The 21,598-nt window shown below is 37.6% G+C and overlaps 1 protein-coding gene across 1 annotated transcript; it reads right to left on the bottom strand.

The window, feature by feature from the left end:
- Positions 1-553: 553 nt before the first annotated feature.
- Positions 554-17,287, bottom strand: LOC150039499 (uncharacterized). The gene is made up of 9 exons (XM_090327780.1): positions 16,890-17,287; positions 15,101-15,174; positions 12,361-12,496; positions 9,129-9,324; positions 7,076-7,208; positions 4,582-4,719; positions 1,667-1,740; positions 1,193-1,307; positions 554-817 (listed from the first exon to the last, which is right to left on the bottom strand). The coding sequence occupies exons 1-9, from the start codon at positions 17,116-17,118 to the stop codon at positions 806-808; spliced, it is 1,107 nt and encodes a 368-aa protein (XP_090183906.1). The 5' UTR covers positions 17,119-17,287; the 3' UTR covers positions 554-805.
- Between the last annotated feature and the right edge of the window lie 4,311 nt (positions 17,288-21,598).

The raw sequence follows: 21,598 nt of genomic DNA, 5'->3' as shown, positions 1-21,598 counted from the left end.
AAAGACAGATTAATCAACAGACAAAAAAAGGAAACAAAAACAACAACAAAGAATAAAACCTGGGAATACTTTTTAAGCAACAATGCTTAAACAATGCTAAGTAGCTGAGATTTTAGACATAAGATTATGAACATGATTATGAGCATGCCCAGTTTGTTTTGCGATAGGGAAATGTTAATTCCCTATGCACCCACAGCCACCTACAGAAGCTGCCCTCACTTTGGCTCCCATGGGCTGAGTTCATGTAGGTATGTAGCATCATGCTCAGCTAGGTTTCCTTTTCAGATGCCAGAGAGAAAAACATTCTAGAGGGAAAAGTGTTCCCTAGGGACATACCATGCATTCTTCATGAGGAATTCAGATTACAAATGATTCCTCTGCAAAATATCACTGAAATATTAGATTATAAAGACAAACTCAGGACTCTAGTACAAGTTTTTTTTACTTAAATTTCTTGTAATATCAAAAACTGTATGTTGTAAATGTACTAAACTACGGGGAGGGTCAGGAGATCTGGAGGGAACAACTTGTGAGAAAATGAAGGCGAGAGTAACACTGTTCAAAAACAAATGTATTCATCACCTGATTTATGTAACTGTAACTCATCTGTACATCATCTTTACAATAAATTTATTTTTTTAATTTAAAAATACTCTCTGATACTGATATTATACCAATTTCTAGATGGCAAAATTTAACCACTGATAAAATTAAGTGAGCATAAAAGTTTCATTTACAATGATCTAGTTTCCTTGGCATCTTATTACAAACTTCATCAACTTTTTTGAATTCAAGTGCCATCAAGTCAACACAACAGCTGTAAAGAGGATGAAGCACCAATGTGAATACAAGAAATACTGCACCAGTGGCTCATGCCTGTAATCCTAGCTACTCAGGAGGCTGAGATCTTAGGAACAAGGTTCAGAGCCAGCCCTGGCAAAAAGTCCTGTGAGACTCTTACCTTCAATTAACCAGTAAAAAAACGGAATTGGCACTATGGCTCAAAGGGTAGAGCTGTAGCTTTGAGCTGGATATGGACGGTGGCCAGGCCCAGAGTTCAAGCCCCACAACCGATGAGAAAAGAAATACGGCCATTAATAACCTTTGTCAAATTGACTTAAACATTCCTTACTCTGACAATGGAAAAAGAAGTCTTCCTCTTTAGTGTGGTAGACTTTGGGAAGAGACTCACCAAAGGAGAGCTTGCCAGTTTTGCCCTTTGTCTTTTCAGCTTTTGTTGAAGTCTTTCAATTTTCTTTGTTTTCTTTTCTATGGTAGCTTTCAATAGGAAATTTTGAAGTACAAGCCTACAAGGCAGGTTTTAAAATAATTATTTCCACGTATCCAGTTTTAAATGTTTCATATAATTTTAAACAAGGTTCTAAATAAATGATTATAGATATTCTGAAATGCCTCAAAAGATTTTAGTAATCATACTTTTGTTTCATATAAAATGTGCAAAATTAGGATTAACTTGAGATGTTATACACATATCATGTTTCTCTTCTTGTTCTGTTGTGGATCCTATAAAAGCCCCCATTTAGCCAACCATCTTCCCAACCACTGAACTACTTCCCAAACCCCTGGATATGCATTTTAGGAACTCAGAATGCAGGTTCCTTAGCTTCACACAGATGTATGTAATTTATGCTGCTTCAATTTATACTTTTGCATTTCATCTTCCATTTCCTTTGCCTTTGGTACAGCTTCTGTGCATCCTTCCTCCTTTCCTTCTTGCAACTAAAAGAGATGAGAAACATTTTAGCAACATTCTGGTGCACTTTTGTACACCAACTGTTTTTTTGCTGGCATGTTTCAAGCATTGTGAGACCCCTTCATCCCCATGCTGTTCTGGTCCACTTTAGGGCTCATACTGTGTACTTCGCTAAGGCAGTTTCAAGGAATTCACATGGTCCACAGAGCCTACAATTATACTGGCTAGCCTTGTACAGACATAATTATGACCCTGTTCTAGAACTTTTGTAGTTTAAAAATGTTTTGAGTGTGTATTAGAACAATGGGTTTCTTTGCACATATTGTATGTTAATCATATCTTCTATTAGCTTCTCCTATTACTCTCTACATGATCCCAGTCCTCCTCCTTTAAGAGATTCTCCTTTTACTTCTTGCTCAAACATTATTTTTAAGGTTTGTTTTTTTTTATCAGACATTCTAATTGGCAAAATGGGGAAGTGTTTGTGGAAAACATTTATATTTGGAATTTAAAGCACTAACACATTGTATAGAATATGAAACTTTCACATATACAAATATGCAGAACTAGGCTACCCTTGGGATGGAATAGCATGTTATTCTGTAATAAATGGGCTCTGCATCTCAGAGTGTGAGTGGTAGCATGTTCATAGTTTGCACAGTGCCTGCCTCTGAACCACCCTCCTCAGCTAATTAGTATGTGTTATCATGCAAGGTAATGCCTGTGTCTTCAATTCTCCATTGGTGCCATGAAAATCAGAACAGTATAGAATTCACTGGCTTTGGAAATGTTAAGCTAGGAAACATCCAGAAAGGGCCAGTAGCACAGAGAACTGTCTGCATTTGCATATGATCACATTTTATATTCTGATAACATGCCATCCTTTAGGAAGTGGCATGTGGGTGGGAGAAGTCTTCAGGAGACCAATCCTTCTTCACAGCAGTAACAGTGACAGAAAGTGGAGAGCACAAGGTTTCAGAATCAATCCCCATGGCTAAAGCAAGTATCTACAGGTGCCATAGGCAGCAGTGGTTTTAGGCACCGGAAGCAAGAGATAGATGTCTTGTTCTCAGTGCTATTCAGGGGGTCATGATCATGCAGCAGAAAGCACAATGGCACTTCTCCATTGGACGGCAAGTAATGGAGCTGACAATCAGAGGCAGGGGAAAGCCATGCACCTGAAATGCTGAACTCTACTCTAAAGTCAAGATTCCCCTCAAAGCAATTCATTCTAAGACAGGGCTCATGACGGGCAACTTTAGCAAGCACTCACTTGCAAAGGTGCAAAGTAAAATGGGACCTAGCAGAAAATGGAGAGGCAGTACTTTTTTTTGGCAGTTCTTTCTGTAGGTGAGATGATATGGTAATATCTAGTAAAGGAAACAAGCTCTCTATTTACCACTGTGAGAAAACCATGGGCATTTATTTAAAAAGCTACCTTAGTACAGTTACAGTATAGGTACCCTATACTACCTTATGTGGTTTTGATATATAATTGCTTAAGAGTTATTGCTTAAAAACCTTGGTATGTCAATTTTTTGAGAATAAATAATTCCATTAGTAACAATTCCTTAATAATGACAACTGTTCAGTAAAAGTATGTTTTTTTGTCAGTTGTGGGACTTGAACTCTAGGCCTGGGTGTTGTCCCTGAGCTCTTCAGCTCAAGACTACTGCCCTACCCCTTGAACCACAGTGCTATATCCGGTTTTCTGGTGGTTAATTGGAGATAATAGTCTCATGGTCTTTAGTTCCCAGGCTGAGTTTAAACTGCGATCCTCAGATCTCAGCCTCCTGAGTAGGATTACAGGTGTAAGCCACTGAGCCCAGCTAACATAAATATTCTTTTAAAAAGAAATCCAATAGCATAATGTAGATATTTTATCAACTACTTATAGATTTTACGTATGCTTAACATTTCAGGCCTTTTATTCTAGGTGTAAAATGAGAGAAAAATTAATGTGATATATTTGCAATTCCAGGGAAATTCATAAATCATTTCTTTACAAGTTATCTTGAAATACTGAACCAAATGAATATGGAGTCGGGTATGAGAATGAGGTTTTGTGGAAGGGACTCAGCTTGAGGGTTTGTTGTGACACATCACTTCCCAAAAGCTCTCTGACTGAAATAGGAGGTTATGTGAGGTAGAGGCTGGCTCTTCTCAAAGGAAGGAAATGACTTTTACAGTAGGGTTTCATCCCAGCTCCCTGTTCTCTTATCTACAAGTGAAGGAAGAAATTAACGTCCACATCCACACATCAAAACTTAGAATACAAGTGGTTGATTTCAAGAGTTTTGATACAAAAGATAAAATACCCATTTTCTTCTTGGAAAATATTTACAAATTTCTCTTTTCTCTTTGGACTTTTTTTTTGAGCTTTGAACTTGGGGCCTGAGCACTGTCTCTGAGCTCTTTTGCTCTCTACACTTTGAGCCACAACTCCATTTCTAGTTTTGAGTCATTAATTAGACATGAGTCTAATGGGGACTTTTCTGTCAGGCTGACGTTAAACTACGATCCTCAACGATCCTCAAATCTCAGTCTTCTGAGTAGCTAAGATTTCAGCCATGAGCCACTTGTGCCTGGCTGTCTTTGGATTTTGGCAATAGCGGTATTTTGAACATAGCCTGTGACTTGCTGGGCAAGGGAACCCTGGATGGCTCTCCCCCTCCCCCTTCCCCCCCAAAAACCTCTTGTTTGGCTGAGGCCACTGGGAATGTCATCCTGTCATTGTTGCACTATACCTCATGTGATGAGACCAACAATTGCATACACACATGCAATTCCATAACACACAGAGCTGGTTCTTAAAATGTGTCCATCTGCACAATCATACAATATTTGGAAATGACTAAAGGGAATACCTCAGAATTCAGTTTTTGTTGCTCCTTTTGTATCTCCTTGGGCAGGCAAAGACAATTTGATGAGATTTCAGTTTCTAGTCTTCTGTCTTTTGCTAGTTTGGAAAGTTCCCTCTTGATTTCTTTTTGTTCTTCTGAAAGCTAGAAATACATTTTCTTAATTTTTTGGTGTCATACTATAACTGGGAGGAGCAGATCTTAAATTTGAAACAATGCTTATTTTAATTCACCATTTTGTTGCTTGTAATGTGGCTCAAATTCAAAGCCTCTTGATTGCTAGGTAATTGCTCAACCATTTGAGCCACATCTCTACTTTTAAGCTATTTTGTTTTTTTTTTTTGGGGGGGGGGAGCACGGCTGGGGCCATAATATTCCTACTGATATTTCCTGTGTTGCTTACATTAAAGGAAAGCTTCACCAGGCCCCAGTTATTTCCTGGGATTGGGGCTTCCTGATTTTTACCAGGCTGTGATTTATTCATCTCTGCCTCCTGACTAACAGAAATTACAAGTATTAACCTGCGCATCTGGCAATTTAAGGTCCTTTATCCAATATACTTTACATAGACTTTTAATTTCTCCTATGACAAAATGTTGACAACAATCAAAAATAATTCTTTAATACTATCAGAGATGAGATTCTACTGTGAAACATAATCACCTTACAAAATATTTGACTAGTGTAATTATACTTTCAAAGCTTTAACATTAAAATACCTATATTAATATTTATTCCAGTGATTAAAATCAATATGCCTTCTACTCCTTCCTTTAGAACATATACACTGAAGGAGGGAAATATAAGTCTAAGTGAAATGAACTCCAGGATATGGAAAAAAGAGATATGTCCTTGTGGTTGATGCCTTTAATGTATTATGTGAAGCTGTTTCTTTACTCTGCTTTTTTATTTTTATTGTTCTATTTTTTTCTTTTTTCCCTTATTGTTTATCACCTGTTGTTGCTGTATCTGACTTTGGTACCTGATGTATTATACATATATTTATTTATTTATTTGAATCAGGGAAGGAAAGGGGAAAAGCAAGATGCTGAGACAAAGGCCAAAGGATGAAGCAGTGTAAAAGGAATATTCACAAGAAAATACGTTGCAAATGAACTTTACAACTTGGGATGTGGTGGAGGTATGGGAAGTGGGAGAAAAACATGGGAAGAGGGAAAATGTTCAAGAGGTAATGTACTCACTACCTTACAAATCTAACCACAACCTCTCTATACATCACCCTGATAATAAAATGAAAAAGAAAGAAAGAACATAGAACACGAGGGTCTGCCACAGGAGCTCACACTAGGTATGTAAGAGGTAGACTTTGGAAGGAGGTGTAGGAGGGAATGTGATGAGTCTCCCTTATCACCCAGCAAGCCAGGCATGTTAGAATGTACTCGAGATCCCAGTACATGATAGGCAAGGATAAGAAGGACCATAGTCTGTGGCCATCTCTGTGCAAAATGGATACCAAGAGAAAAGCAACTAAATCACAAAAAGGACTGGCAGCTAGGCACTGGTGGATCGTCCTGCAATCTTAGCAATTCATGTAGATGAGACCTGAAGATTATAGTTCAAAGCCAGCCAAAGCATAGAAGTCTGTGAGATATTTCTCTCCAATTTACACACACACACACACACACACACACACACACACACACACACACACACACCTCACCAGAGATGGAGCTGTGGCTCAGTGATAAAGTGCTAGATTTGAGCAAAAAGATCAGGGACAGTGAATAGGCTTTGAGTTCAAGCCTCAGGACAATCACGCAAAAAACAAAAGAAAGGATTGGTAATGTGACTGAAGCAGTGGAGTACTTGTCCAACAAATTCGAACTCTAAATTCAATTTCAGTTGCTCAAAAAAAGAGGGGAGGGGCCAGGAGTTTGGCCTAGTGGTAGAGTGGTTGCCTAGCATCCACAAAGACCTAGGTTCGATTCCTCGGTACCACATACATAGAAGAAAGCCAGAAGTAGTGAAAAAAAAAGAAGGGAAAAGGAAGGGAAGAAGAAGAAAAAAGAAAGGAGGGAAAGTAAGGAGAGGGGAGCAGAGGATGAAAAAGAAAGAAAGAAAAAAAGAAAGAAGGAAAGAAGGAAGGAAAGAAGGAAGGGATAATATATACTAAACATATGTAAGATGTTAAGAATTAGTCCCAATTATTTGTTTTAAATATCATTATTTCTAGAAGGAGACACACTGTGTCCTGCCTAAGTGAAACAATAACAAATCACATACAGAGCTTTGGTCAAACACAGGCCAGGCATACAAAGGTGGACCCACAGGATAGCAAGTCTACTGATGAAGCAGGTGTGTTAAGTGTGAGGAAGTGCATCCTTCTGATGGTTTTGCAGTGATGACATTGCCTAATTATGCAGTTCCTTGTGCAGGTGCCTGCTGAATACACTAAATCAAAAGGATACAAAAAATAATATTGGCAATGAAATAAATGAAATAAACATAGCAATTGGATGTCTGTAGCAGATTTATTTACCTGAATCAAGGCATTTCGTAAAGTCTCTAATTCCATATCACATGCACAAGGTTGCTGATTGCCTTCTTTATTATCTTGTCTTTCCTTGTTTTGTTCAGATGAGCAATGTGCATTTGTCTTCTTGTCATCTAGTCTTAAGACATGAATACAGTTGTAAAATTTCTTTTGTTAGAAAATGTAAAGCTCATTGGCCGATATCTCTTCACATGTTACCACAATAAAACTTTTATGATCCCTTCCTTTCTAGCCTTATGTAGTATGTCACTTAAATCTCTTCCAAAAGCTACCACAGTAGAAAAGGAACAATTAAAGATAATTCTGTTACTTAGGAAGCTACTTTTACTAGCATAAAATATGAAAATGAAACTCTAATATTTTTCATAAGAGATAAAAGTCATTTTTATATAATCCTACTGTTCTCTCAACTAAACTAGGTAACACAATGTAGCTAATAAGTTTGAAAGTTAATGTGCACAAATGTGCATACATTTTCTACAAAAAAGTTTTATCTTTATACAATCTTTCCAATGATTCAAAGAATGACTTGCAGTGTAAGGTAGCCCCTTAAGATATTTTCACACAACATGTATCTACCCAGTACCAGAACCCCAAGCCAAGCTAAGTTTTCTAATATCTGCAACCACACTTCCATGTTTCCTTTATGTAACAGTGTCACTGATTAATATCAGTATGAATACTAGGAAGAACTTAAATGATAAACTTAAATAATACAATAGTTACTAAAATAAAACAGTAACTTTTCTAGCATAGATTAATTTTTAGATATGCATATATAATAGGGATAGTAGATAAAATAATTAAAGAATTCTTTTTTTTGCCAGTCCTGGGGCTTGAACTCAGGGCCTGGGCACTGTCCTTGGGCTTTTTCCTCAAGGCTAGCCCTCTACCTCTCAAGCGACAGCACCACTTCTGGTTTTTCTATATATATGGCACCGAGGAATCAAACCTAGGGCTTCCTGCATGCTAGACAAGTACTCTACCACTAAGTCACACTCCCGCCCACCCCAAAGAACTACTTTCTAATCAACTTTTTCTTTCATTGTTGTTGAGTGAGAATAAGTGACTGCTCCTGTCAGCCTCAGAGAAACAGAAGAATCTAACACAGTTGAACACTGGATTTAATCCACAGAACCAGCTGTAGAAAAATAAATATATAATTTTTAAAAACATTTTACTGAGTAGAAATGACAATTGTTTATTGTAAGGAATTGTGAAAGAATAGAAACATTCTATGAGTATTTTTGAAATATTGATCAAAGTCTTTATCTACTCATATTTTACACAGGTAGACATATTTGCTACACATAACATTTATTGAAAGTAAATAATTAGAAATATATAAAATTACTTATATGAAGAATATTCTTCATCAGCATCAGTTTTAATTAAAAAAATTAAGGTTCAAAAAGAGTTTGCAGCCTGGGAGTGTGGCCTAGAGGTAGAGTATGGAAGTGGCCTAGCATGGAAGAAATCTTGGGTTTGATTTCACAGTTCCAAATGCACAGAAAAAATGTTGGAAGTGGTGCTGAGTGCTAGCCTTGAGAAAGTTCAGTGACAATGTCCAGGCCGAATTCAAGCTACAGGACTGGAAAAAAAAGTTTTTGCAATATACTGAGATGTCTGTTCTACTTTGTTTACATCATTAAAATTGAGGTTCAGGAAATATTCCTGGAGCAGGGAGTTTGGCCTAGTGGTAGAGTGCTTGCCTAGCATGCATGAACACCTGGGTTTGATTCCTCAGTGCCATATACATAGAAAAGCCAGAAGTGGTACTGTCGCTTGAGAGGTAGAGGGTAGCCTTGAGGAAAAAGCCCAAGGACAGTGTCCAGGCTCTGAATTCAAGCCCCAGGACTGGCAATAAAAATATTCCTTTAATTACTTCATATATCAATGGTAAATAACTCATCAAAAAATATCAAGCACCACAAAACAAAACCCTGAAGAAAGTGAGAGGGAAGTCAGTCACACCAAAAGTTCTTTTCTGTATGTATTTAAATGGAGCTCAAATGTTTCCACACAACTAGATACATACCTCCAATGACAAAATTCTCTTTCCTGTTCTTCTTCACACTGTAACTGTGATAATACTTTGCTTTCTGCTCGCTCCTTTTCCTGGCATTTCAATACATTTTCCAAACATATTCTTATATGTATTTTACGCTGTCTTTTTTTAAGTTGTGAAGATATTTTATATGAGTGAATTGCATCCTGGGTCTGAAATAGCTGACCTGAAAGAAAACAGAAAAAATTCTTTGGGCACATAAAGGACCAGATGTACCCATAATCTCTCATTCTCACTCTGGACACTCTACCCCATATGAAACCACTGTACAAAGCTCTGCAGGTTACATCCCTGTTCTGGGTTAGCTTAGAGCCTAGGGCAGTGGAAAGGCAGAAAAATGACCACTGTCGATTAACTAGATGCATTTTCTCCTTGTTCTAGGAATTTATTAGGCACAGGAGTACTTTCCAGAAGAAAATAGCTACCCTGATAATTAAACACTAAAAAGGAGACAGGAAGAGAGACTATGAGCTGATATTTATCCAATCTACAATAGTTATTGATGCTTCATGGCAGTCTGTTTCTACCTAAGATGGAGTAAACTGTGCTGAGCTATGCTTCTGCCTGAAGCCAATCCAAAAATATTCAAGCAAACCACACTAAAGCACTTTGAAGACAACATATTTGAGAGAATGGAGTCAGTGAATGCACTGCTAAATTATTGCAGAGGGATGTCCTTGAGAGACAGTGAAGAAAATATTCCCAGTGCCCAGGCCCTTCTGTGAGAGGGGTACAGACCGAGGCACAGAAAGAAGAGAGCTAGGTGGTGCATACTCCAGGTTCCCAAGATCCAAGGGTGAGGAAAACAGGCTGATGGAAGCGAGGAGGATGAGTGTCACGTGACAGCGCACTGGAGAGTTCAGAGAGGAACAAGGGGAATTCAGGAGAGCTACACAGGACCCCCTTGCATATGTAGCAGAGCAGTGGATCACGTGTGTTCAGAAAGGGGCCTGACATTGAGGAATAAAACACATGAAGACATGACAGGAAACTACCTATTGTTCACACACTGCCAGGAACTGATGTCTTTATAGAACAGAGGACATCAGAAAGGCCTTGCTTCAACAGGGCAGAATTAACCCTCAATAAATCTTGTCCTGAAATATCTTAACAATTTATGAAACCAAGACAGAAAGAACCAACTTTATCTGAAAGTGACTTGCTTCCAAAAATAGGGCTCAAGAAATCAAGTTGTACATTACAGAAATCATACAGAAGGTTGATGAGCATAACTAATCATGTATTAACCACCGTGATTACTCTGTAGTTTTCTCAGTAGTCCCAACTGATACATTTTATTCTGCACTTGGGAGAACTTAATAAAAGAAAGAAATCATATGCTGATAGATCTGGATGCTGTAGCTCAACCCTATAATCCTAGATACTCAGGAGGCTCACAGGATCAGGGTGGGCAAGTAAATAAATACAGGAGGCCCTTATCTTCAGTTAGTTAGCAAACCCCCAGAGGGTTGAGCCTAGACTCGAGTGGTACAGAACCAACCAAAAGCAAAATGCCAAGAATTTGAGCCTCAGACTTCCAGACTTTCTGCACATGTGCATACACACGTGTACACACACACACACACACACACACACACACACACACACACACACACAGTGATCATATTAAGAGCTTAAAAAATAAAGCCAAAAATGTATCCTCTCGAAAATGAAAGCTGTTAGAGTAACGGTGATCTGAACTCTTTAGGATGAGCTGTGGAAAGACAATTCACCAGAGATGATACACAAATAGAATTGGCCCTGGCAGGATAGCAACCATCAGCATGCGTCTGTGATGCAGTGAAAGGACTTGGATATGCAGCAGGGCAGGGACCAGCTAAAATGCTAAAACTCACAACCAATGTCACATTTCAGTGTACTTGTAAAAACAGAGAAAAGGAAACCAGTAATGTTGATGTTAATAGCTAATGACAATGAGAATTTACATAACTTTTGGAAATTTCCTTACTTTTATCTTTCCTTTCTGCCACTCACCTCCTCCCCACTTGTTTTGACACAGGGCCTCACTATGTAGTTCCAGCTGGTCTGAAACTTTAAATCCAGTCTTAGCCAGAGATGCACTGGGATTACAAATACATGTTGCTGGGGCCAGGAGTTTGGCCTAGTGGTAGAGTGTTTGCCTTGCATGCATGAAGACCCAGGTTCAATTCCTCGGTACCACATACATAGAAAAAAGCTGGAAGTGGTGCTGAGGCTCAAGTGGTAGAGCTCTAGCCTTGAGAAAGTCCAAGGACAGTGCTCAGGCCCTGAGCTCAAGCCCAGGACTGGCCAAAAAACAAAACAAAACAAATACATGTCACCCTGCCTGGCTTTTGGAAAGCTCCCAATAAAGTCACATAAAGGAACATGAAGAGATTTTGTGAGTGATGTTTATTCGCTCCTTTAGTGGCCATGAATAAACATATATGGAATACAATAGTGAAAAAATAAACTGTAAATTTCATATCATGTGTAGTTCATCAGGCATCAGTAACACCTAAAAAATCAAAAGAAAACTAAATGCTCTACTGCAAGAATACCCCTGTATGGACATGGGAAGGTACATGAGAAATCTGTAGCAATGAGAAACAGTAGCTGGCTTTTGAACCAAGGCTTGAAAAGATCTGGTAGGCACTAAATATGGGATTAGCATTTACAGAGCTGACTAGGGTCTCCTAAGTTGGGGTGAAAGTGAAAGGTACCTAAAGTTCCTGTAGTATTGTAGGTGTGACCCTCCGTGAGAATGGGAGAGCATAGAGGAGAAGAACAGTAAAAAGACAGAGGAGGGATTTTCCACTGAGAGCGATGCAGTGGGAATCATCTCTCTATGGCAAAGTGTGTAGCCCTCATTCTACTTTAACCTGAGGCATATTTGTGACACTAATGCAATAATAACACATTGGTATTGTATAACAGTGATAAGCAGTGCTAGTGTAAGTAATCTAAAAGACCTTAGAAGCCAGGTGCCGGTGACTCACAACAACTGTATTCTAAGCTATCTGAGTTCTGAGGATTTGGGTTAAAGGCCAGTCAAGGCAGGAAGTTCCATAATGGTCTCATCTCAGAAAAAGAGTAATGGGGCTGGGGCTCAAGTAGTAGCGTCCTATCCTTGAGCAAAAGAAGCTCAGAGACAGTACCCAAGCTGGGGTTCAAGTCCCAGGACTGGTTAAAAAAGGACCTTACAGGTATTCAGTGGCCCTACCTTCACCTTCCATTCTGTGTTGTTTACTTTGCATGGAGAAATGCTCATAATGAGGCAATGCAGACTCTTCTGGGACTGATTCAGACGACTTAGAGAAGACATTAGTGCCACCTGTTCCATTGATTTGGTCTGTGGTCTATAAAGTAAGTAACAGTATTTCAAAATGTGTATGTGTTTCTGAAAATACTTCTAATGCCATATATCGAATATACAAATATGGTAATTATTCATCTTTTATATTTGCACTAAAGATCCTTCTGAAATGAACTCATTTCATGTAAGGTTAGAGGAAAAATCAAGAATCAAATATATAAGATAAAGATAAAAAGATACTATTTTAAGTATGAATACTAACTATGATTTAATTACTTTTTCAATATTAAGGGTAAATGCTACCGTTCATTAAAAAGGACCCTGTTATTTGCAGTGGCTATTTCTTTCTGATTTGCATCTGAAACAACTGTTGTTGCTGCTGTGGTTGTCGTCAGGTCATTAATATGTCATTCAAGCGTGTGACTATAGAAAAACCCAGCAGATGCACAGAACTATGGCTGGTGGGAGTATTTCAGCAAGCAACTAACTCAAGAACATAGACAGCAATCATGCATATCCCATGAGCTTTGGAGGATAGGGTATCAAATACATAATTTTAAAAGTACTACTATTTCCACTGGGATAGAATTAAATATAAAAACACTTTCCAGGAGAAGAATAGCTTACATCTCAAAAGATGATATTTGTATAATAAAGAGAGATTCTAATACTGAATTAAGCAAAAGAAAAGGTAATGTCGGCTGGGCTCTAATGGCTCACAACTGTAATCCTAACTACTCAGGAGGCTGAGGTCAAAGAATCGCAGTTTGAAATAGCTTAGGCAGCAAAGTCTGTGAGACTCTTTCTCCAATGAACCACTAAAAATTCAGAAATAGAGCCTGGCTCAAGTGGGAGACTGCTAGTCTGGAGCAAAAAAAATACCCTCAGGGCAGGGGCCCTGAGATCACAACTCAGAATTAACATCAAAAGAAAAAAGAAGAGTATTGTCCTAGATACACAAAGACAGAAGTACAGAACCTATATATTAAGGAAAAGCTTTCAGTGAGAAGAAAGCAGTAAATAACAGAGAGCTCAATGGAAATTTTGTTCTTTACATTACATTTTTTTTTGCCAGTCCTGGGCTTGAGCTCAGGGCCTGAGCACTGTCCTTGGACTCTCTCAAGGCTGGAGCTCTACCACTTGAGCCTCAGCATCACTTCCGGCTTTTTTCTATGTATGTGGTACCGTGGAATCGAACCTGGGTCTTCGTGCATGCTAGGCAAGCACTTCAACCACTAGGCCAAACTCCAGGCCCCTCTTTACATTACATTTAAATAAGTTTAATCACAATATACAACTCTTTCCTAGGAGGAAAAGTTATAATAAGTTTTAAGAATGAAAGCAATAGGACAGTTTTTGTTTCTTTGGTTTTCAGATTCAGCTGGTTCCAACCTTTACACTGAGGGCCCCTCTTACTCTTGTTCAGCTTTCTAGACCACTCGGGGACTCTACCCCATGAGGTACACTGCCTGCCTCCTTTTTGGCTACTTATTGTTGACCAGGAGTCTCCCAGACTGTTGTGGGGGTTGGCTTTGAACCTGGACCTTCCAATTCCCAGCCTCTCTATCTGGTAAGAAGCTAATTCTTAAATGTGAAAAATGTGTCTTGTCTTTCTGCCATCATTCCTTTCTTATTCATTGTAACAATGTAGATGCCACGATAATGAGTATCTCACTATCAACTGCACAATATATGACTGTAAGTATAAAATGATGAACCTAGGCATTCTCTGCTCTGTCTCCCTGGATAATGTATCCTAGATATTCATTTGTCTGATACAATGTCATATTAGGGAACCCATTGTCTGAATATAGAATTTTCTTCCTAATGGCTTCCATTTCCGCAAGCAAGAAAATGAAATCCTTTTTAACATCTTCACTGGAAGGGATTCTAGAGATGAAAATTCTTTGCTGACAGATTCCTTCTCTCTCATGTAAATATTCATCCTGTTTGTTTCCTGTCTATCTCTCCAAAGGTAATTATTCAGAAAAGGAAATGGATTCAGTGTCTAACACATAACAATTTTTAATGTGCTATAAAAAAACCAAGCCCTAAGTTCCTGTAGGATGCATTGGCTAATGGTTTTCTTCAACTGGGTAATCTCTACGTCATTCATATGTGTATAATCACGGCAGATTACCCAATATCAACATATGCTAAGTTATCATTAAATCCATCTATAAATTTTTAGTTATATTTTCTGATTCCATTCATTAAAGTAAAAAATTCTAGGCCGGGAGTTTGTCCTAGTGGTAGAGTGCTTGCCTAGGATGCACGAAGACCGAGGTTCGATTCCTCGGTACCACATACATAGAGAAAAGGCCAGAAGTGGTGCTGAGGCTAAAGTGGTAGAGCTCTAGCCTTGAGAAAGTCCAAGGACAGTGCTCAGGCCCTGAGCTCAAGCCCAGGACTGGCAAAAAAAAATTTGTTTGTGTTGTAATATTATAAACCCTTCCTTGTTAGTCATCTCCTTCAGATGCAATAATGTCTCAATATTCATACTTAGTAAAATAATTATAGAGCACTTGTTATTTTGAACTATTGATTGTTTAGAGTAGTCTGTGAGGTAAAGAAATTCCTTTGGTTATATTATTGAATAAATAAAATACACTTGTAGGAAAAGATAGAATGTAAATGATGAACATACCAAAGGCTGTTTATGTTCCCTGCCCTCACAACTCTCTTGCTCTTCTGCTGCAATAGACTGAGAGTCATGGCCTGCTGAGAAAACCATATTTTTCACCAGTCATCTACTGAAGTCAGATAAATGATAGTAAAAGAAAGAAGTCTATTCTTAAATTAGACATAACGAAAGTTTATCCTCAAGTGTTCAAAGTAACCCTGAGCAAAATACTTTTATTTCTCAGTTCAGGAATTACTTTAATGACCCAGATTTTCATCAATTGAATATATACTGAATATCATCTGAGAGGAAGACATGGAAACATTTCTGTGATTAATTTATTTGATACAAGTGAACCAACACATAAAGGCTAAAAATAAAATGTAAAAAAAATAATAATAAAGAGCAAATTCAAAGTGCATATTCTTTTATTTTTATTTTTATTTTATTGTCAGGGTAATGTATGGGGGATTATAGTTACACTTGTCAGGTAATGGGTACATTACTTCTTGCACATTGATAACCCTTCTCATGTTTGTCCCGTTTCTCACCACGCACCCCTCCCAAATATACAAATAAATGTATATATAAAATACCAGGTAACAAAGCCAGATACAGTAACTACATGAGATTAACCAGAAGGGGAAAAAAGAAAAAAGAAATAACTGTACATTAAGAATCACAATCACCCTATTCTTATCTGCCTCACTTAAGTAACCTATCAGCAGCTCATTCCAATTGTTTTCACCTCAACAGCAAGAGTTTTCAAGAATTATTTCTTCTCTTATTTGGCAATCAGTTTTCCTCTTTTGTGACTTAATCTACTATTTGTAACATTCATTAAAGATGCCTTTTTTCCCTACTTGCCCAGATCGGGCATTCTTTGAAGTGAAGTTTACTTCTTTATCAAATTTGCACTGCATCTAAAACTTTCAGAATGAACAGTATTTCCTTAGATGGTTTTCACTTCCCTAGTGGCAAGGTGGTTCCTACTGTGTCACTTTCTCTGACAAGACCAGGGAGGAACGGCCTTGTGACCATGAACCTTTAGGATTGTGTTTCAGATCAGACTCTCCATTAATAATAGCTATCGCAACTTTAAGCATCATTTCTGAGAGAGTGATTTATTATATTTCTTAAAAAAGATGCTGTTCTAGAAAGTGAATTGATATTTTTTCATAATTGTCCACTGTGACCTTCCTTTTCCAACAAAGTTCTTCATCTGCTCACTGCCATTTCTATATCCATACCTTATTTTCCTAAATCTAGTCTCTTGTCTAAGTGAGCTTATCACTTCTTCTCCCCTGTAAGTGATCCCATGCCATTCCTATTGTATCAGAACACATTAAATTGAACCTCATTATGGAATCCAATTCTGTGGCATACTCTAATGAACCTATTCAAAGAACTTAATGATAAAAAATTGGTCAATTTACAAAGTGACTTTTGGCCTATAAGGAAAAAGGGGGACCAGGAGTTTGACCTAGTGGTAGAGTGCTTGCCTAGCATGCACAAAGACCCAGGTTTGATACCTTGTTGCCACATACATAGGAAAATCCAGAAGTGGTGCTGTGGCTCAAATAGTAGAGCTCTAGCCTTGACAAAGCCCAATGACAGCGCTCAGGCCCTGAGCTCAAGTCCCAGTACGGGCAAAAAAAAAAAAATGAAGTATGCCATTGTAATTGTTCCTTGGATCCACCTTTTAAATTTACCTTTGTTAGCTATCATTTTTATTGATTATGAAACATGGCAGCCAATATGTTACAAAGAAAATTTGTCAAATAAATTTTTAGAATTAAATTGGACTTCTTACCTAGAACTTGTGCCTTTACTGGACTTCGTGTTGTTAGATCTGCAGCCTCAGAGGATTGAGCAGCACCCTTCTTTAAAAGAACAAAGCAAGGAGTCTGCAGAATAATGGGATGAACAATAAGCTGTGGGAAGATGTGGGAATCACATTCTGACGAGATGCTTGAACTTCCTCTTTTAGAAGGAGTGGAACAGGAAAATGTGAGAAGTATATATGTGAAACAAAAGCACATGAATACAGGGGCTCATATATGCCCTCTATATCCAGTATATCTTTTTAGGATGTGGAGGGCACTGACCAGTAATCCAAACATGTCCAGACATATTTTCCTGTGTACAGAATCATACTTAGGATGCTTATTTCATTGATAAAAAAGTGAGTCATTGAGAAAAAAAGCAAAGAAAGAGTCCAGATAATAGATAGATGATAGATAGATACATAGATAATGAGTATAAATCATATGTATTTGTATATAGGAAGGAATCAGCTGAACATATTAAAATTCAAAGGCATCAGGAAACCATATGGTTAAAGAAGGATATGAGTTAGTGCCTAATTGTTTGGATGGTGACAATTTGTATGACTTTAGATTTTTTTCCTTTATATTCATTTCTATTAATCTCTTCTAAGATTTTAATAAAATGCTTGTGTAATAATTAAAAGGAAAAATAAGTACTTGGCATTTCTAACCCAGAGTCTACAACACTAGCCTTAGGTGTCTTTGGCTAATCTCAGTCTTTTAACTTAAGACATTCCAATGACTATAGGTAAAGAATGAAAGTATCTAATTCATAATAAATAAACATATATTTTCTCATGATTTTTCCTTTGGATGCAATTAGTATTATTGCCGAGAATTAGTTTCTTCACTAATAGAAATTTTCTAGATGTTTAAATCAGCTTAGTTAACTAAAGTCCAAAAAGCAGATAATTTGAAATACAAGATTGTCTTTTTTTTTCACAGTACTGGGGCTTGAATGTAGAGTCTAAATGTTATGCATTCCCTTTTTCCAGTCTAGGCTAACATCCTACTACTTGACTATTAGCTCCACTTCTGACCCTTTGCTGCCACTACTGGCTTCAAACTGTGATCCTCAGATCTCAGCATCTGGAGTAGCTAGGATCACAGGCATGAGTTTCTGGTGCCTGGCTCAAAATCTTTATGTTGCTGGGTACTGGCTGAGAGCTAGGATTGTGGTTCAAAGCCAGCCCAGCAAAAAAGTCCATGAGATTCTTATCTCCAATTAACTACCAGAAAACTAGGAGTGGTTCTGTGGCTCAAAGTGACAGAGCTGAGAAGCTGAGGAACCCATGACCCACAAAAAAGGAATATATGCATATGCATATGCCTTGCCACTGAGTAAAAGATCAATATTAAAAAAAATAAAACTGGACTTGCTGGGCACAGAGGCTCACACCTATAATCCTAGCTAATTAGGACGTAACCCTTCTATTAATTGTAATAAAAATATGAAAAAAGAAAGAAAAAGACAACAATCATTCATTATATGGCTTTTCTTTCAATATCCTGGAGGTCCTTTCAATTAGCTTCACATTATATGGCCCTATGTATCAAGATTTTGCTCTATTGCTAGTAGAGCCCAAGGTTTCTACTGATTATGACGAATAAGGGAAACCATTGAGCCTAAGTTCCTTTGAGTCTAGCTTACTTCACTTAATATGATTTTTTCTAAGTCTTTCCATCTGCATTTCTGAAACTCTAACACCATACAGTCATTTGCTTCCTTCTGAAACATATCCCTTGAAGGAAGATGTATATCTTCCTTGCGCTGATATACACTTTCATAAAATTTAAGTAACGACAACTTATTTTTCACAGAATTTCCTAACAATCGATGTCAAATGTCAAATGTAAGGCTGGATTTATTGGTCTAAAAGCATTCTGCTCTAGAAAACTAAAAATGGACAAAAGTAAAAAGAAATTACTCCCGTGATGCCAAAATGCCGTGTTGATATATTGACTAGTTTCCTGAAAAACAGGGTATTTGACAACACAACAGTATTTATTTTATTTTTCACTTACATTTAAAGTAAGTAAACCTAGTGTCTACTCTCAAAATAGTCAAATAATTATCATCCTAAAAGAACCCAGAACTTTATTGCAAATATCTTTTCTGAAATTCTCTAATTATTATACATTTGGAAGTGAGTACATAGCATTTTCAAGGCAATTATACACACTAAATAGTATATAAAAATTAAGATTAAATAAACCTAACCCTACCTGTTGTTACTGTATACATTTATTTGAAATAGGGAAGAAAGGGGGAAAAACAAGATGACTTGGAGGGGGTTGGGGAGCAAAAGAGGGAGAAAAGCATGAGAAGAGGTATCAAAATTCAAAAAGTAATATATCCACTACCTGCCGGGCGTAACTGTAACCCCTCAATACATTACCCCACCCCAACCATTTTTTTTAAGTCTACCCCTAAGGCAAAGTAAAGCCCCACTAAAGTTCTAAATCCAATCACCAAACACTTAGTTCTTAATCCAAGTATCTTATATACATTACACACATTCTTTAAAGAAAACTTCCACCTAAAATAAAGCCCAGATATAGAAAAGCACACATAAGAGGTATTCGGCTTAATGCATTACACAAAGGCCAACTCCACTGCACCACAACTAGGTTAAAAAACAAACGGTGGAAAAACAAAAACACCCTGCCACTTCAGAAACAAAATAGCAATTACAGCCTTCTCCTTCCTAACCTATCTTTTAATGAAATAAGTTTCCTGCAGACTTTTTTTTCTTAATTTAGTCTTGCCACCCAAGTTTGCATTCCAAGACAGCAAATATTTAACTTATAAAGGCATAATTTCATTGAAATTGTATCTCTTAACAGACAGGTGTATATTCCTAGACAGCAAATCTTAACAATGCTTTTCAAGATGTTTTACTAGGCTTCTTTCTTAACTAGACTAATAAGGGATGTCCACAGAACTGATTGACTAGATTAAGACCTAAATATATTTGTGTGGGTTTTTTTTTTTTTTTTTTTGCTACGGCTTGAATTCAGGGCAAGGTCTCACTTATCTTTTTCACTCAAGACTAGTGTTCTACCTTTTCAACCATGCCTCCACTTCTTGCTTTTACTGGTTAACTGGAGATAAGAGTCTGCTCAGAATTTCCTGCCTTGGCTGGCTTTGAACTCTGATCCTCAGGTCTCATCCTTCTGACTAGCTAGGACCAAAGGCTTACACCACCAGTGCCCAACATAAGAGCTGATTATATTTTTAAGGAAAAAATTACTCATATAAAAAGTATGTATAACTTAAGATCCACGAAAATGAACCATGAATAAACAAGTTGGATTGGTAATATGTATCTTATTCAGTCACTGCTTTTCTTTTAGTATATTTATTCTTTTACTACTACATATAATAACATACAAATTCATTTATATAAACACTGATTTTTTTTTCAGTTTCAGGATTCCTGAACTAGACATTTTCCCCCAACAATGTATTAATATTATATATACTCTAACCATAAGACAAATTCCACCTATCCCAGGAAGACAGATAAAAGCTGTAATTTCACTTTCGGTCAAACAGAAAGGAGTCAATTTTGTGGTTTACGAAGGCAGCAAAACTAACTGGAAAATTAAAGCTATTATAACATTACGGTAGTTATAACTAAGTACATATTTTAGGAGCCCTTCCATCTTTTATCCTTGAAACATGTATATGAACAGTCTTGTGTTTAAGATTGTGACCAAAAGCAATTGGTTGGGGTTTTATTTTTTTTTCTAAATTTAGGACCCTCTGTGTCCTCAACAAACATATCAATTTTTCACTGAGGTTCAGCTAGTGTCTAAAAATTCTGATAAAACTAAATGCTGATATTGCAGAGTTCGCACATAATTTTTTTAAAAAAAATTGGCCTTGGTGAAATATAACTTTGTCTCAAAGTATAATGTACGAATATATGTGAAGAACAGAAGAACCCTGGCTTCTAGTTCAAGACATTCCTTTATTATCTATTCCATTCAAAATGTTTCCTGTCTGCTGTGTGCCAAGGCACTGTGTTGGTTGATATCCTAGATTTAATACGTATTTTCTCGCAAATGCAGTCATATGCACACATTTAGCAGTATTTTCCTAAGTGTGTAATTTAACTCTTAGGAAGTGAATGGTATAAACACTTTGAGCACAACCATGCACGTATGTACGACCACGGCATACATTCTTGAAATTACCTATGACAACCTCCCCCCATCAGCAGACAAACTAAATGGCATGAATGTGCTAGCTTCAGTGCTACTAGAAGACTTTTCACTGAGCAACTTACAAGGTGACCAGCCTTCACGTCATTCCATGACTGGTTCCATGAATTTTGCAGAAAATAACCCAGGCTGAACTGCGCCGCGTCCCACTCCACTCACAAAACAAAAACTAAAGCAATCCCTCCAAACCAGACACGATATTCCAGGAGCTCCTTAAAACAACTCTGCCCAATAAAGCAAAAGCTGGAAGCCATTACCAAGAAGAAAACACACACACACACACACACACACACACACACACTTTTAAAACAAAATTTCCTTGAGCCCATGTGGACCGAAACCGAACGCAAGGGGAGGCGGCGGAGCGGCCTGGTGCCGCACGAGTGGCCGCGGAAGGGTGGATCTCCCCACCCCCCAGGCAAAACAAAGGAAAACTTCACACAGGATGCGGTTTTCTATCCAA

The sequence above is a fragment of the Megascapheus bottae genome, unplaced genomic scaffold (genome assembly GCF_031878675.1).
Source record: "Megascapheus bottae isolate mThoBot1 unplaced genomic scaffold, mThoBot2.hap1 HAP1_SCAFFOLD_91, whole genome shotgun sequence".
Lineage (NCBI taxonomy): Eukaryota > Metazoa > Chordata > Mammalia > Rodentia > Geomyidae > Megascapheus > Megascapheus bottae.
This window is presented reverse-complemented; position numbering and strand designations above follow the sequence as displayed.

What these genes read in the sequence shown, in the direction of transcription:
- LOC150039499 (XM_090327780.1), bottom strand. Translation starts at nt 17,118, where the DNA reads ATGTGCTTTTGTTTCACATATATACTTCTCACATTTTCCTGTTCCACT. An exon ending in ACACAGAATGGAAGGTGAAG is followed by an intron (nt 9,325 to 12,360) that starts GTAGGGCCACTG and finishes GTTTTCTTTCAG; the next exon opens with GTCAGCTATTTCAGACCCAG. An exon ending in AGAGAATTTTGTCATTGGAG is followed by an intron (nt 7,209 to 9,128) that starts GTATGTATCTAG and finishes TCATGTCTTAAG; the next exon opens with ACTAGATGACAAGAAGACAA.